The 14,546-nt window shown below is 38.1% G+C and overlaps 2 protein-coding genes across 17 annotated transcripts; one reads left to right on the top strand and one right to left on the bottom strand.

Annotated features, from left to right (window-relative positions):
* Nucleotides 1-1,859: 1,859 nt before the first annotated feature.
* LOC139700357 (serpin B5-like) lies at nucleotides 1,860-6,895 on the top strand. Its single transcript, XM_071598998.1, has 8 exons — nucleotides 1,860-1,869; nucleotides 2,581-2,702; nucleotides 2,798-2,983; nucleotides 3,699-4,311; nucleotides 4,398-4,600; nucleotides 4,669-4,854; nucleotides 6,526-6,664; nucleotides 6,734-6,895. The coding sequence occupies exons 1-8, from the start codon at nucleotides 1,860-1,862 to the stop codon at nucleotides 6,868-6,870; spliced, it is 1,596 nt and encodes a 531-aa protein (XP_071455099.1). The 3' UTR covers nucleotides 6,871-6,895.
* On the bottom strand, nucleotides 6,886-14,412 carry B52 (serine and arginine rich splicing factor B52). 16 transcript variants are annotated; one of them, XM_071598818.1, is made up of 12 exons: nucleotides 14,285-14,390; nucleotides 13,798-13,878; nucleotides 13,587-13,716; nucleotides 13,302-13,372; nucleotides 12,297-12,395; nucleotides 11,733-11,756; nucleotides 11,144-11,222; nucleotides 8,780-8,853; nucleotides 8,413-8,613; nucleotides 8,151-8,336; nucleotides 7,954-8,067; nucleotides 6,886-7,619 (listed from the first exon to the last, which is right to left on the bottom strand). In XM_071598818.1, the coding sequence occupies exons 3-12, from the start codon at nucleotides 13,710-13,712 to the stop codon at nucleotides 7,496-7,498; spliced, it is 1,098 nt and encodes a 365-aa protein (XP_071454919.1). In that variant the 5' UTR covers nucleotides 13,713-13,716; nucleotides 13,798-13,878; nucleotides 14,285-14,390; the 3' UTR covers nucleotides 6,886-7,495. The 16 variants fall into 16 exon arrangements, with proteins under 16 accessions (XP_071454919.1, XP_071454934.1, XP_071454924.1 ...); XM_071598833.1 differs by having other exon boundaries at nucleotides 8,461-8,613; XM_071598823.1 differs by having other exon boundaries at nucleotides 11,144-11,213.
* Between the last annotated feature and the right edge of the window lie 134 nt (nucleotides 14,413-14,546).

The raw sequence follows: 14,546 nt of genomic DNA, 5'->3' as shown, positions 1-14,546 counted from the left end.
TTTCAATATAAAATCACAAATTTACAATAATAGCTGATATCCTAATAACCCTTGCAAAAGCGCACCATGGCAGTCTGATGAGTTTATGTAAATAAATAATATAATTAAATTTAAGTAAAATATTACTATAATTGTCTCGGGCCCAATTAGACAGGAAGGTTAATGCTAGCCCAAATCCTTATACACAGCCTATGACTGTGTGCATTTTAGTCTTTAAACATAGATGGCTTAAAGTTCACTTTTCCTCAGTTACATTTTTCTCCACCAATGACATTTGGGAAAAAGTTCTACCTCTGCATATAAAGACAGTTCTACCCTGGAAATAATTTCTATGAAGCTAAAATTGAATTAATGGTTGTTAATCCTCAAGGGCTGTTTATTACTAAACTAAATTTGTATGAACTTAAGACTTTGACATGTGGTTCAATCGAAAGCATTACTGGTAACAAGAAGACATTTTGAGCCAGAAACCAATCATTTAATGAAGCAAGTACAAATATGATAACTTTTAGTTGATGAATGAGTGCAAAATACAATATCTAATAGGAAAATTGAAGTAAGCAAAATTTTCATGTTATCTGATTATGTAATTATGATTACAGTAAAAGTGGTATAGTGGCATTAAAAGTAATCAGATTATTATTTATAGAATAGAGTATCATTGAGATTATTATTAATAGGCTTAATTTAGAACTATGCTGCAATACACAATTGTTCATGATAAAAGAATGTACTAGCTTTCGTACGACCCCAATATTTTTAATGGTTCCTGGAAGCAATCAACCTTAAGGGAAACGTACATGTACATACAATATCAATAGAGCAGGGGAGATTTATGGCATGAAAGCAGGGTTATAGGGGGATAAAATGCTAAAAAATACTACAACTGTGAAAGAAAAAAATATTTTCAGCCATGCCCTAAACTGTTTGAATTTGGAATACATAGATTAATGGAGAAGACCCATCATTATATGAGCCTCTATTATACAAATATCATACCTCTTTATTTATTCCTATATTTAAAATGTGCCACTTATTTAAATTGGTTAGGAAATTTTTCTCATTCAAACTCACTGAGTTAAAATTTTTTTTTACATGCCCTCCACAAAACTGAAGGACTATATCCTTCCTTGGGCCTATTTGTGGTAGATGGAAATATTATTACTACTTGAAAAGAAATGAATTTCTTTCCAAGAACATTACCAAAAGAAGCATCTGTGTATGTATGTACCTTTAGTCTGATGGAACTCACCTGCTAAAGAAAAGCCATCATTTTATTAAATAGTGGCAAATCTTGTATTTCCCTAGATGTAGCAAAGTTTTACAATTGAGCTGAATGAGTTATTAAATTATATTTTCGTTTAAATAATGATAACATTCGCACTACAATGTCCTTGAGTACAAACATAAAATATGTATGCTTTTAATTTGAAGAGCATACTTGTATGAATGAAAATGTATACCCAAGTTAAATAATTCAAATGGCAACAAAATTGACCGGACAACTTCTTTGTGTTTGCATTTTTATCCTTTATTTGAGGATCGAATTATGACATTTTAAGCTGGGTTGAAAAATATAAATTACCAGTCAAATGAACTGAGAGGGTTGGTGAACATTTCTTGCCAAGCCAAGGTTTATTATCCATTTATGGATTGAAATATATGGTCACACAATGATTAATCATTAAGCTTCTGATTTAATATAGGATGATAATAACATATGTCCCACTAAAGTCCATCATAATGAGGGAATGGAAAAAAATAGGCACAACTATCTGTCTACTCCTAAGTGTATGGATATCTTTATTCTCCAAACACTAACATTTGTTATCTTCCAAGGTTATACACCACTCTGGATGATGTTTAAAGGTGATGTTTCACATGTGTGCCACTTACTAAGTTTAATCAATTTCCTCAGCAGTACATGACTGGCCTCCTCTTAGCATGCATGCAGAAAAAACAGTCACTGTACTTTAATTTATGATTATTGGGCCTAAAAACTACTGTCATTTTTGATTATTTATGCATTCCCAAGAAAGAAACCAAATTTTAACGTTGGAATTACCTCATCCAGCACATATTAAAATAATGACAACAGTATGCAGCTAATAATCTTTTCAAATCACTGCTTTGCATTTCAATTTTTCCACAGCAAGCATTATCTACTTTCACATTAAATAAGTTCAACTAGAATAATTAGACTGTAAAAATCATTCACCTTGACCAGGATAAAAACCCGGATTCCCTCGGTGTCCAGGAGAGTCCTGTAGCCAGTTCAGCCATCGAGGTGTCCTCTTGAACTCTTAAATCCCTGTTAAAGGGAATGATTTTTACACTCTGAAATTGTTGTATAGAAATGCAAATTAGCAGAAGACAGCGTTAAAAGTTACCGCTGTGGCAGCACCCACATTTTCTTGGAATTAGAATAATAAGTAAAAACATTTATTTACTAATTTTGATCAAAAGATTTTCATGATGGGCCCGTCAAAATTATGTCTATGATGTTACTACTATCAGCAGTGTAAACTGCTTCAACAATATGAAATGAAAAAGCTGTTTAATCTCACTCTACTTTTCCAGGCTTGGTCCTTCTTTCTCTGTTTTCAAGTGTGCTCTCACTTCCCAAATATTCAAGAGATGCTTCCTCCTTAGACAACTGTATTGGAAAGTCAACTAAAGTGATATCAAGGGCAATGCTCCAGGTACACTGTGACTTCGTAAAAACCTACCATAATACTTACTAAATACTATTTAATTAAATCTTCAGGTCACTCGTACTAATGTGCTACTTTTTTAGGGCTATGCAGATACTGAAAGAAACTTAGTGTTTTCACCGCTAGGATATTCAAGCTTACTTGCGATGCTTGCAGAGGGTTCAAATGGTGAAACAGAGAATGAGATATCTGAAAAACTCCACTTACACAAGGAAAGTGTAAAACAAAGGAATGAATTTAGGGATATACTTTCATCTATCAAGGTAAGTGCATTGTTAGTACCAAAATACAAGCACTAAAAGATAAAAAATTCCTGTGATAACATTATGTACCCTTTACATGTGGTCTGCAATTGCCCACAATTTTGAAAATTCAGCTTTTTACAGGCAATCAATCTCATTTCCAATGAATTAGCATCCACCTAACAGTAACCTCAAACATTGATATATACCTTACAACTCTGATTCACTTTTTCTATAATAAAACTCTCCCTCTACCATGTTTCCCCTCCTACTGCAATCTCCAAAAAAACTTTCCCAGGAACTCTTCCTTATCAGGAGACTTTAGTCAAGTTCCTATGGAACATTTGAGGCTATTGTGCCTTTTACCCAAGTCACCTAAGTTATGGCCTTATGGTCTTTGGGACATGCAAGCCAAACATCAGCTCAGCTTATGTAACAGAAGAGAGTAGTTAGGATTGTAACCAGCTCTGGCCATCATGATCACTGTTGTCCACTATTTGTCAGGCTATAAGATTGATGATGGACTTTAACATATAGACTCATTCACCTCTGTAATGAATGTATGTATCTATACATTCTTCTGTCCACAACATCCACAGTGGCAAATGCTGCTTTCATGAATAAAGATTGATTTCAAAGAAACTGCGGGAGATGCCGCAACAGTAACTTTTAACGGAGTCATCCGCTATTGTTGCATTAAAAAAGATTGATTTGATAATGAACCACTTTTGTTCTTTTTCAGGAAAAATACACTACCAACAAGCCACAACTTCGAACTTGGTTTTACGTGTATAAAAATTACTCGGTAGATGAAAGCTACAAAAGAATCTTAACAGATTATTACTTAACGAATGTGAAGAATGTATACCCAACTGAATTTGAGGTTATCACCAAATCCAATGATGTTATAGCAGAGGAAAACAATGATGAAGATATGGAGAGGTATTCCTTGGCTGAAGACAGTGGAAATTCTGCTTATGACGAAAAACGAATTATTAAACAAGCTGAAAAAGAAGACGAATCTTTTAAAACAGGAGAACTTATTCCAGATGGAAATTTAAACCATCATGTTGATTCCGAAATGGCTTCAGGGGTAGAGGTTGAGAAAAAATCTAATTTGAAAGGAGAAACAACCCCCAGTCAAAGCAATCCCAATATTCATGAAGACGAGGCACAATCTAACCACGATACAGAGTACCAAAATGGAGCTGAACAGGTAGTCGATACGTTGAGAACAAAGGAAAAAATAACAGAATATAATATACAAACACTGCATGACAAAACAAGCTTGGGAATTGACCCCGTCAACTTTATACCGGAGACCTTAAAAAAAAGAGGACGAAAGGCAGAACATAGTAAGTACCCATCATGTCACATTACTCATGGATGCAAAAAAGAAACTACCCCCATCTCACGCATGCCTTTAATACCTTCTTCACAGACCTTGAATCGCTAATGATTATTTTCAACGGCTACTACTTTGAGGCAGACTGGGCAATACCCTTCGATAAAAATGCGACAGTTTGCAGTTTTCACTTGAATGAAACTGAACAAGTCAATGCTTCCAGTATCAAAACAAGAGGAGTATTCAAAACAGGAGAAATCACATACCTCAACAGTTCTGCAATTTCAATTCCATTTCAGGTTTGAGAATTTCTTATAGCACTAAGTATTATTTTTCTATAGAGAATGACACTAACCCTAAATTACAGGGAGGCAGATACTCTCTAATAATTATCTTACCAAATGAATGCAACGGTTTGGGTCAACTCATTTCGGACTTGAACGACACTTCAATCCAAGAAGTGCTGGACATGCTCGAGGAAAGAGAATTAGAAGTCCAAATCCCACAGTTCACATTAGAATCTACGACTGATCCTGGGCCTTCTTTGAGCGAGGTATGTGCCAATACTTCCCAACCACTGCTTTCTACTTTATTTAGCCTTAGCCCAAGAAGTGTACTTTTCGGCCTTTAAATCAGACTTCTAACAACAATGACCCAACACCCAAGCCCTAGGTGGAGGAAAACCCACCAAGGTGGGAGTCAAACCCATGACCCTTGGATTGGCAGACGAGGACATTACCCCACCGCCAAACAAATAATGACCAAGGGTGAAAGCTTGTCATATACTGACATTTAACGAGATTTATGAAGTCGCTCAAAATATTAAAAGTTTCCAGTTATACCCAACATGATTTTACTTGAAGGATAAACACCACAATTACAGCTTTAATTGCATACAATGTAGGCTTAGATGCTAGTCTTCATGATAGCCAATGAATATCTGAAACAAACGTGGGACAAAATTTGTTAAAATGTACCTCCATTAATTCAAAAAAGGGGAGTTCACCATATTGATTTCCAAGCCATAATGGTCATCACATTGAAACAATTCATTTATAAGGCATGCAGTTCCTGGTGTTGAATTATTCATTCCTCATCAATTCCCCAATTGATATTAAGAATTATTGTCACTGACGAGGGGAAACAAGCTGCTAGGCCTTTTAATAAAATAAGCCAAAAATGGGAATGAAGTTGTGATGGCTGAATATTGCAATTAAGCAACCCATATTAAGGTAAAAAAATAAGAAAAACTTACACTTCACCACACTTTCTAAGTTCTACAACCTTGGTTTCGATGCTACACATCACCTGGTCCAATACAATGAAATTTTTCAACTTAAATAGTCCTGATGATTATTTGCAGCATCGATAACCATGGTAGTAGAACATGACAGAAGTGTTAAGTTGCAATTATTTTTAAACCTCAACAGGACTTTCCACTAAGTTAAGCCTGATACTGCTAAATTTAAACCACATTACCAGAGGATTTAATTATCATGCCACAAATCACCTTAATCTCATTCCGGGAGGAAGTTAATCTTCCTACCACACTCAAGCTGACCTGTGCCATGGAGTTTTTCCAGAATAATAGTTCATCACATCATGAATTCAACTCCTCCCACATTAAACCCTTGCAAAATGCGCTATCAAATATTAGCTTAGATAAATTTCGACTTTCTATCAATTGTAACAGCAATTATAGAGTTGTCAACCAATCACGTTAATTGGTTTGTTTTCCAGATTTAAAAGGAATCACTCTGTCTCAAATTAGGCTTCTCCCTTCTACACGGCCTCGTTTAACTCGGGAAATGTGGATTCAATTAACACAAGTCAATCATAAGAATTTCATGTACTTTCCCAGTGGCCACATGACTAGTGAACATTTCAGCTGTCATGCTTAATAGAGGGGGCAAACATTATACAGAGTAGGGTTTCAAATTTAGTCAAGGCATAACATAGCATTCTTCCTAATCCAGCCAATACTATTATTGAACGCAGACAAGTTTAAATGATCATCATTCAACCAAATAATGGGCCTAACTACTTTCGTTCAAGTTTAAAATTTGGAAGGACCATGTTAGTTGGTCTAGGGTTGATTCCTTAGGTAGATGCGGCAACTACATGGACCACGAGTGTAACACATCTCAGGGGTTCATTTTAAGCCGGGGGCACAAAAAATCAAATCCTAGCCAACGTTAATGACCTATTCATTGTACATTTACAGATTGGAGTGACCAGTGTATTCAGTGAAACTGCAGACTTATCTGGAATTTCGGAAACGGGAGGCCTACACACACAAGAAATAGTGCAACTAGTTACCATGAAAATTACAAGGAACATCGGCACAGTTAACTACATGACAGGTAAGCAACCAAACCACTTCTTGTCTGTTAATAATAAAAACAATCACCTGACATGTTTCTCCCTTGCAGCGATGAGTGTTACAGGCAGGAGCATCAAGGATAAATTTATTGCAAACCACCCATTCTTATTCTTCATAGAAGACCACACTTTCAACGTGACCGTGGTAGCAGGAAAAATAATAAATCCTACTCTGACAACTGTATAAAATTTCCAAGATAAATAAAAGCAAATATGGCAATTTATTTAACCTGTCTTATAGAATACATTCATCCACAAATATTCTGAAGACACTTTCAAAGAAACCCAAGATATTTGGGAGGAATAACCAGTTTTAATTCATCATCCTTATGGGATGAGGTTCAGCAGCCACAAGGTGCTAACAGTGTGTAGCTGCTACTGTGCCCTGTGAGGAACCAATGAACCAAGTAATGCACCTCTGCACAACTTGCAACACACAAATGAATACAAAATAAGGATAAAGAGTTCCATGGCTAAAGGTTCATGTGGACCCATTAACCAATCTTATACACTAACATCCTATTTACAGATTTAAATGGACATGTTACAACATAGGATGATGATGATTAATTATGGACAAGTTGAAAAGGGCAAATTTTAATTCAATTCATCAATGGTGTGAGTGAAATTTCCACAAGAGACCCAGCTTCACAAGTGACTTAACTTTATGAAGATTCTTAGAGGGAGCACAGATATACATTCATCTCAAACCTCCAGATGGATGGAAATCAGGTTCATTAATATAACACCTCTAAGAGTGACATGAGTAACAAATTAATTCCAGAACCTCCCTAAAGTAATAACTGGACACTTCAATCGTCTTTTTTATCTTCTTCATCAGCTGACTTGTCTCCATCCTTTTCTGGGGATTTAGATGGACTCCTTGACTTGGACTTGCTTCTCTCCTTACTAGGTGACCTTGAGTGAGACCTTTCCCTAAATAAAAAAAAACAACATTATAACAGACAGATAAACACGTGATAGTATTTCCCAGATGTGAATTCCACGCATAAGTAATTATGGTACAAGCAAAATGTAAAAAATTAAATTTTATTGAATCCTCAGTGCAATTACTCAAAAAAATTCGACACATTTAGAATGTGGTCAGGCACTAATTCCCTTTCAATTATTAAAAAATATATATGAATACCAAGTAGCCCATGCTAGAATATCACTATCTCCTCAAAATATGCAACCCCATATAGCATTAATACAGGATTTATGAGCTCTGGACAATTTTCAAAAGGGGATATAGAATAAAAATACATACTTTGACTCTGATTTAGTCTTCGACTTGGACTGTGAACGTGACTTAGGACGAGATGGTGATCTTGACCTAGACCTGGACCTTGACTTGGTCTTGGATTTCGAGCGATCATGGGACCTAATAGACAGAGATAATTGACATTAATACAACATAACTACACATTCATATCCACATAAGCAGTTAAATCATAATGAACTCACTTAGACTTTGACTTGGAGCGAGACTTGCGCCTTGAGCGAGATCGAGACCTCGAGCGAGAGGCTGGAGTTTTGGTGCGACGGCCACGCTCCCTAGACTTGCTCCTGCTCTTGGTACGGCTGCTGTGGCTTCGCCGGGAGCGAGAACGCGAACGGCTACTACGACGACTGCGTGAGCGGGAGCGCCTCCTACAAAGCAAAGAATTATGAAAACCCCACCAAAGTTTGAGCGAACATACCTTGATATGTTCAGTCACAGACAAACCTTGCCCGTGATCGAGATCTCGAGCGACTACGTCGACGTGATCGTGACCTTGATCTAGACCGTGATCTGGAACTTGATGAACGGGATCTTCGCCTGCGCCGAGTGTCCTCCACTAGACGAATTCGACGTCCATTCAAGTCTGTGTCATCCAGTTTATCAATGGCATTCCTCATGTCAGTGAAGGTAGCAAACTCCACCACACTGTAAATAAAATGCATATTAAACATACTGAAATTTCCAAATTGTTTCAAAGGAAACTATTAATTAATCAGAACACGTTGGGAAAGTATCTTCACATGTGATCAGACCCGAAAGATAATATCATCACTATCACATTACAAATTAGGAGCAAAAATGAAGAAATTACCCTTCATTTCTTCGTTGCTTGTGGGCATCAGCATAAGTAACTTCACCAGCCTGTCGCATGTAGTCTTTCAGGTCCTTGTGATAATAAAAAAAAACAAGAAAACTGGTATTACTTAATGTAGAAGAGAATAAACAATCACCTAAATATAATTAACAACTCACAATGCAAATCTTAGAGTCATTCATAAACCTTTCATGCTAAGAACTTGATGTACCAAATTGAAATTCGATGAACAATAGTTATAACAATGTGCAAAACTTTTCTTAGGTGTCCTGATGGTAATATAGACAACATAATGGACATCTTCTGAACAGCACACTGCTTCTTTTCAACGTCACGGGCAGAAGAGGCTGGGACTTCAAAACCATTTGGTTCAGATCAGCATTGGCCAAATTTATGCAAGGGAACGGTTGCCAGACATCCATCAAACTTCAATTCATTCCAGGATATCCAGTGAAGGTCTTTTCCAATGGTGGTACAGATTAGAGCTGAGAACATTAGGACTTCTAAGAAGACTTCTCTGATGCTCCTTATTAAAGACTCCTGGCAGTTTCTCTTCTAGTCTAATCTTCAACTTGGGTGCAGCAAAAGTAAGTTGGCTGAACTATATGCAGCAAAATATCAGGACACCGAAAGAAAAGTTGCACTGGTTTTTCAGCTTACCTAAATAGACGAGCGTGCATAGAAGCACCTCATATCGGCACCGACACTGTCAGGTGCACTGATGCTTAATGCAGGAACTATAAAATTCGGTACAAAATATACTACTAGTGAATAGTTTTGTTTAGATTAAAATCAAGTTTTAACTAAGGCAACCAATTTACATATTCAAAATGCAATTCCTAATTTGTGTATAAATTTACATTTAAGTTTACCTGGTAAATCCAAATTAAATGTAGTATTCTCATTAGCAACACTTATTTGAGAGCACAAAAATCCATTTTATCACTTGCATGTTCAGCTTCAGCCCTAACAACACGTTGCATGCCAGATCCAAGAAAATATAATCCCGTAGTAGAAATTTAACAATAAAATAAGGGAAAGTGCACCGAAATTTAATCCTTAAATGAAAAGTTTTTCAGCTTCGTTGGTGTCCATTTACCTTAGTTCCCGAGGGCCAAATCGGTCAAATGGCCGTGGGAACGAACACCCCGGGGGGCAGCCAATGGAGCACCAGAGAGGGAAGAGGGGTCGCGGCGTGCGTGAGGCCACCCTGCATGGGCCCGGAGTGGGGAAGACATATAGGGACCGGCCTGGTCGCTTGCCCAAAGCCAGACCCCCGGCTCTTGGGCCACTCGCCAACCTGTGCTGTGGCCCATGGGTTGGCACGTGGGTGGGCGGGTTGGGGCCTTCTACTCAGAGCCCAAGTTGCTCCCCATGACGGGGTGGTGTGGAAGGGAAGGACTTGGATCGGTAAAGGAAAGGTAAAAAGAGATGAGGAATAAGGCATGGACAAGGCCAAATGGTAATGAAAAGAGGGGAAACCAAAAGTTTCCCCATGAGGACACTTGAAACTACCACGTGAGTGGTAGAAACAAATCCAAGGCGCAGTAACATTTCTTGGTCCCTGTCCCGCCCTCTCCTGGGCTGCGCTGATTTGGGCTGGGCCTCTCGAGTGGCAGGGGAGCATACACCACAGCATCAACAAAGGCTGTCAGCTGGCCTACAGCTCCACCACATGATTTGGCTCCAGGGTTAGCAAAGATCCTTAGTGACCTCTTCCCCTTGGTTTGTCTTGATCTCACTATCATTTGTCAGTGGGGGGAGTATCAAGGCTCGCATCGAATGGCAACTTTGGCATCACACGCCCCTCAAGGTCTTGTTGAAAGAAATCGAGGAATTAAAATATGTGCAGTAAGCTAAATGGCAGTTATCAACAATGAAGCTTAAGTTTCTTTTTGTTAATACTACCCAATGGAGACAATCCTGTCAGAACAGATTCGATCAAAGATTAACCCACCCATTAATACACATTTTCTGATTAAAATAATTCAATTCATTAATCCTCCCTTTTAATGAACAAAACCCGAATTAGATAATTCTTTCACTTCCTCCGGAGATTAAATAGAGAAATGGACAGAAATTGACTCATTAACAGCCAAGCAGTAAGTGGACAGGAATAACCCATGCCCCTGTTCATTCCTCTAAGTGGGAGGAAGACCCAAGCACCAGAATGCCCTTTTCCCCACTGAACATTGAATGCTTTCTGTGCAATTTATCCCACGAATCCCCCACAAACACTAAAAAGTACAGGAACAGTTCAATGTGCCAATGATAGCAAATGAAAGGAAATGGTATTATGGAACTTAGAAGGAAAAACAGTCTCTCATTAAAGAAAACCTATGTAAATAATGAGCATCTCACCTGCCAGCTCACTCTGCTTGAAAGATTCTCCACGATGAGCCTGTATTCAGTCCTGGTTGGGGGACCATATCTAAAATGCCAAAAGTGCGCAAAGAAAAAAAGAGAAAAAAAACCCCCCCAACCCAAAAATACTGTAACGCTGTCTGTTCATCCTCAGATGCAACTAAATTATTAAGAAAGCAAATTCCAACTCTGGCAGAATTATTTCCAAATGAATTGGAATTTACTGTCATCATATTGGAGACATCATGCAAACTAAAACTACACTTAACATATAGGCAGTAGTCCATAATAGCTTCAAATTGTGGCTTGACTGAACTTTTTCAAGCTTAGTCCCAAGACTACATGCAATGAAAAATGCTATGTAATTTATGGACTACAATTATAATTAGAGCCTTTGAGAAAGTTCCAATTTTCAGCCTCACTTAAGGTTAACTATTTTATTTAAATTACTAATAAAATAAGATCAGCAAATAAATATCAATTAAAGTAATATCAATTTATACTTAATAAAAATAAGCCTTATTTTTAGTTTTGTCACCCAATATGAGGATGCTATCAGTTGCTCAATCATGGGTTGGTTACTTACAAATCTTCAAGAGTCTGATGTCTGCTGCAAGAAGAAGAAATTCAAGGCTCTAGTTATAAGTATCACCTAACTGTCAATTTATAAAAACAACAGCCAATTATTTCATAGGGTTTGCCTAGAATATTCAGTAGTCCCAATTTCAGAATTCCATTGACATGAATTCCAGGGACTCAGCTTATGTCAAATACCACAAGCAAATGTGAAGTGGCAATATTAAATGCAAAACATTACCTTAATTTAATAATTAGTGTTTTAATTTTTAAGAACTTTTACTTATTAAAATAATTGTTAGCAATGGCAAATGCAACAACAATCTTAAATTTGACGAACTAGTTTATCAAAACAAGCAAGAATTGGTAGAAAAACAGTAATGGGGAAAAAAAGGGCACAGTTAACAATGAAGGGTTCTTGAAGCTGATGCCATACCGAGGACTCCTCCCTCTCCACTGGTCACTGCCTCTCGGAGTCCCACGAGCCTTCTCGACAGATACTCTGAAATGATATGGGGAGAGGAAAACTGGGCAACAGAGGAAAACGAAAGTGAAGACGGGCCAAACCCCTTACTTGTCCATCCAAGAGCTCCGGCGGCGCCCCACCCCGGATACCAGACCGCTCCCAACTGCTCCACGGCGGGCAGTGCCACGGGCATGTTCCACAATCACCCTGGCAGGGAAACAAGAAGAGAGAACCCAGTGTCAGGGAGCGGTCTGGTCCATCCGTCAGGGTGAGGCGTCCTGCAATGACGGACCTCTTCCCCCCCGCCCAAATATACAGGCTCATGGAATGGGACAAAGTGAACTTTTTGAAGTTTCACTAAGTGGCTAGGCCCATCAAGCTACAACAAATGTTTCTACTCCCACCAAACATGCCATTTCAATTATTTACCCAGAAAAACTCTCACCCCATAACACAAAACCATGAATTTGGCTGGGTTTACCAGGGATCCAAGTATCCATATCTTTAAAGTGAACTTACATTTGGCATGAACACCTATTAGTTGTCTGAAGTTAGAGAGGACAAATGAATACAACACCCTTCAGATTGACCAAACCACTCAAACACCTGCGGTTTTCCAAGGAGAAAACTAAGACCACATGAACAATTTCAAACAATACAAAAATATTTTAAATTAATCACATCAGGTGCACAATCATTGAAAAAATTCTTGACCTAACATTTCCATTAAAATAGTTAAATTAAACTACAGGATAGAAACAAACCGAGTGAATAGTGCAACCACCCACACAAAACGCAACTAGTCATCATATTTACAAGTTCCCATACATAGGTATGTACAGATAATTGTAATGAATGAATGTATACATGGCTAACCAGATTAGGAATTATTTAAATTCAACTTTATAGCAGCAACCTATCTAAGACTACTACAATCAGAAATACATATACGCAAATCAAGTAGCTTAAGAAAATCACATTGCGAAATAGTTGAACTAAGATATGCCGCCATTACAATTGAGACCTCAATAGGCAGTAAGCGTATAACTCAACTGTACTATGTACCGACAAGCGTACCGGCGACTCAATTGGGCAATGTGAGACATTGCTTACCTTTCGCCCAGCAACTCCTTTCCGTTGAGCTCGTACACTGCATCATCGGCATCCCTGTAGTCGTCGAACTCCTGTAATTTACAATGACCAATTACCAAACGACCATGACATTTTTTCGCGACTAATAAAGGCGAGGAATACTTTCTCAGTGTAAGAGCGTCATCATTTTCAGACCCGAAAGATGGTAAACATCATTGAGTATTTTTCAGTACAAGCTTTTAGCTAGCCTTCGTGGGAAGATTACACCCTCATGCAAATGTACGGTTATTTTGAGTTAGTACTTACAACAAAACCATAACCATTCTTGATGAGTACATCGCGAATACGACCATAGCCTTTGAAAAACCGTTCCAGGTCTTTCTCTCTCACTCCATAGGGAAGGCCTCCAATATACACCCTTGTCCCTACCATGCTGCTGCAACGAACAAAAAGCGAAAATTAGACAAACTTACCACAAATCCATATCCGTTCTTCATAGAGATTTCCGTGATTCTACCGTATTTCCTGAAGAACCTCTCAAGGTCGCGTTCCCGCACCCGGTAACTTAAGCCACCAACGTATAGTCTGGTTGCCATTTCTTGAAGGAAAATGCAAGAGAATCCTATCAGAGTAGTCTTTCAAAAACCGTTACTTACGGAGTTTCACTGCATAGGAGGCCGTTAATCAAAAAATAGGATACACAAAATGCAAATTCACGCTCATTGCGAGAAGTAGTTTGACGCTTACATAATTACATAAACCCTTCAAACCGCTATATTTGCTTCCAATAAATAACTTACTTCATAAAAATCATAAAACATACACTTACATGAATTAATAAATCAGATGAAGGGGGATACACCTAATATCCCATTACTGCCACTTACAAAATGGCGCCCATTCAATAAATGGAGCAAAGCCGATACCGGTTGTTATACTAACATAATAACACGGTAATTACATTAACACTAGAGGAAAATAACCTCAGGGCGTTTAATTCTTACCTCAAGTTTTAGTGAAGCATGCAAAACACTGTGTAAATCTATCCCCCGCCAAGAATTCCACAGCACGTTGCCGCGGCGTCCGGAAGCTTCACCAACGATAGATGCAGGAGGGTTCACACACTTGAAAACACGAACGAAGTGAACACAAGACTCGCTTCTAACATAGAGCAGTGTAATCATGCAGCTGCACCGAATTCCTTAGCTGGCTAGACGACATATACAGCCTTCAACCCAGACTATATATTTACACCACCCTCGACGT

This window comes from Hetaerina americana, unplaced genomic scaffold (genome assembly GCF_022747635.1).
Source record: "Hetaerina americana unplaced genomic scaffold, ioHetAmer1.1.p SCAF_10, whole genome shotgun sequence".
NCBI classification, from domain to species: Eukaryota; Metazoa; Arthropoda; class Insecta; order Odonata; family Calopterygidae; genus Hetaerina; species Hetaerina americana.
This window is presented reverse-complemented; position numbering and strand designations above follow the sequence as displayed.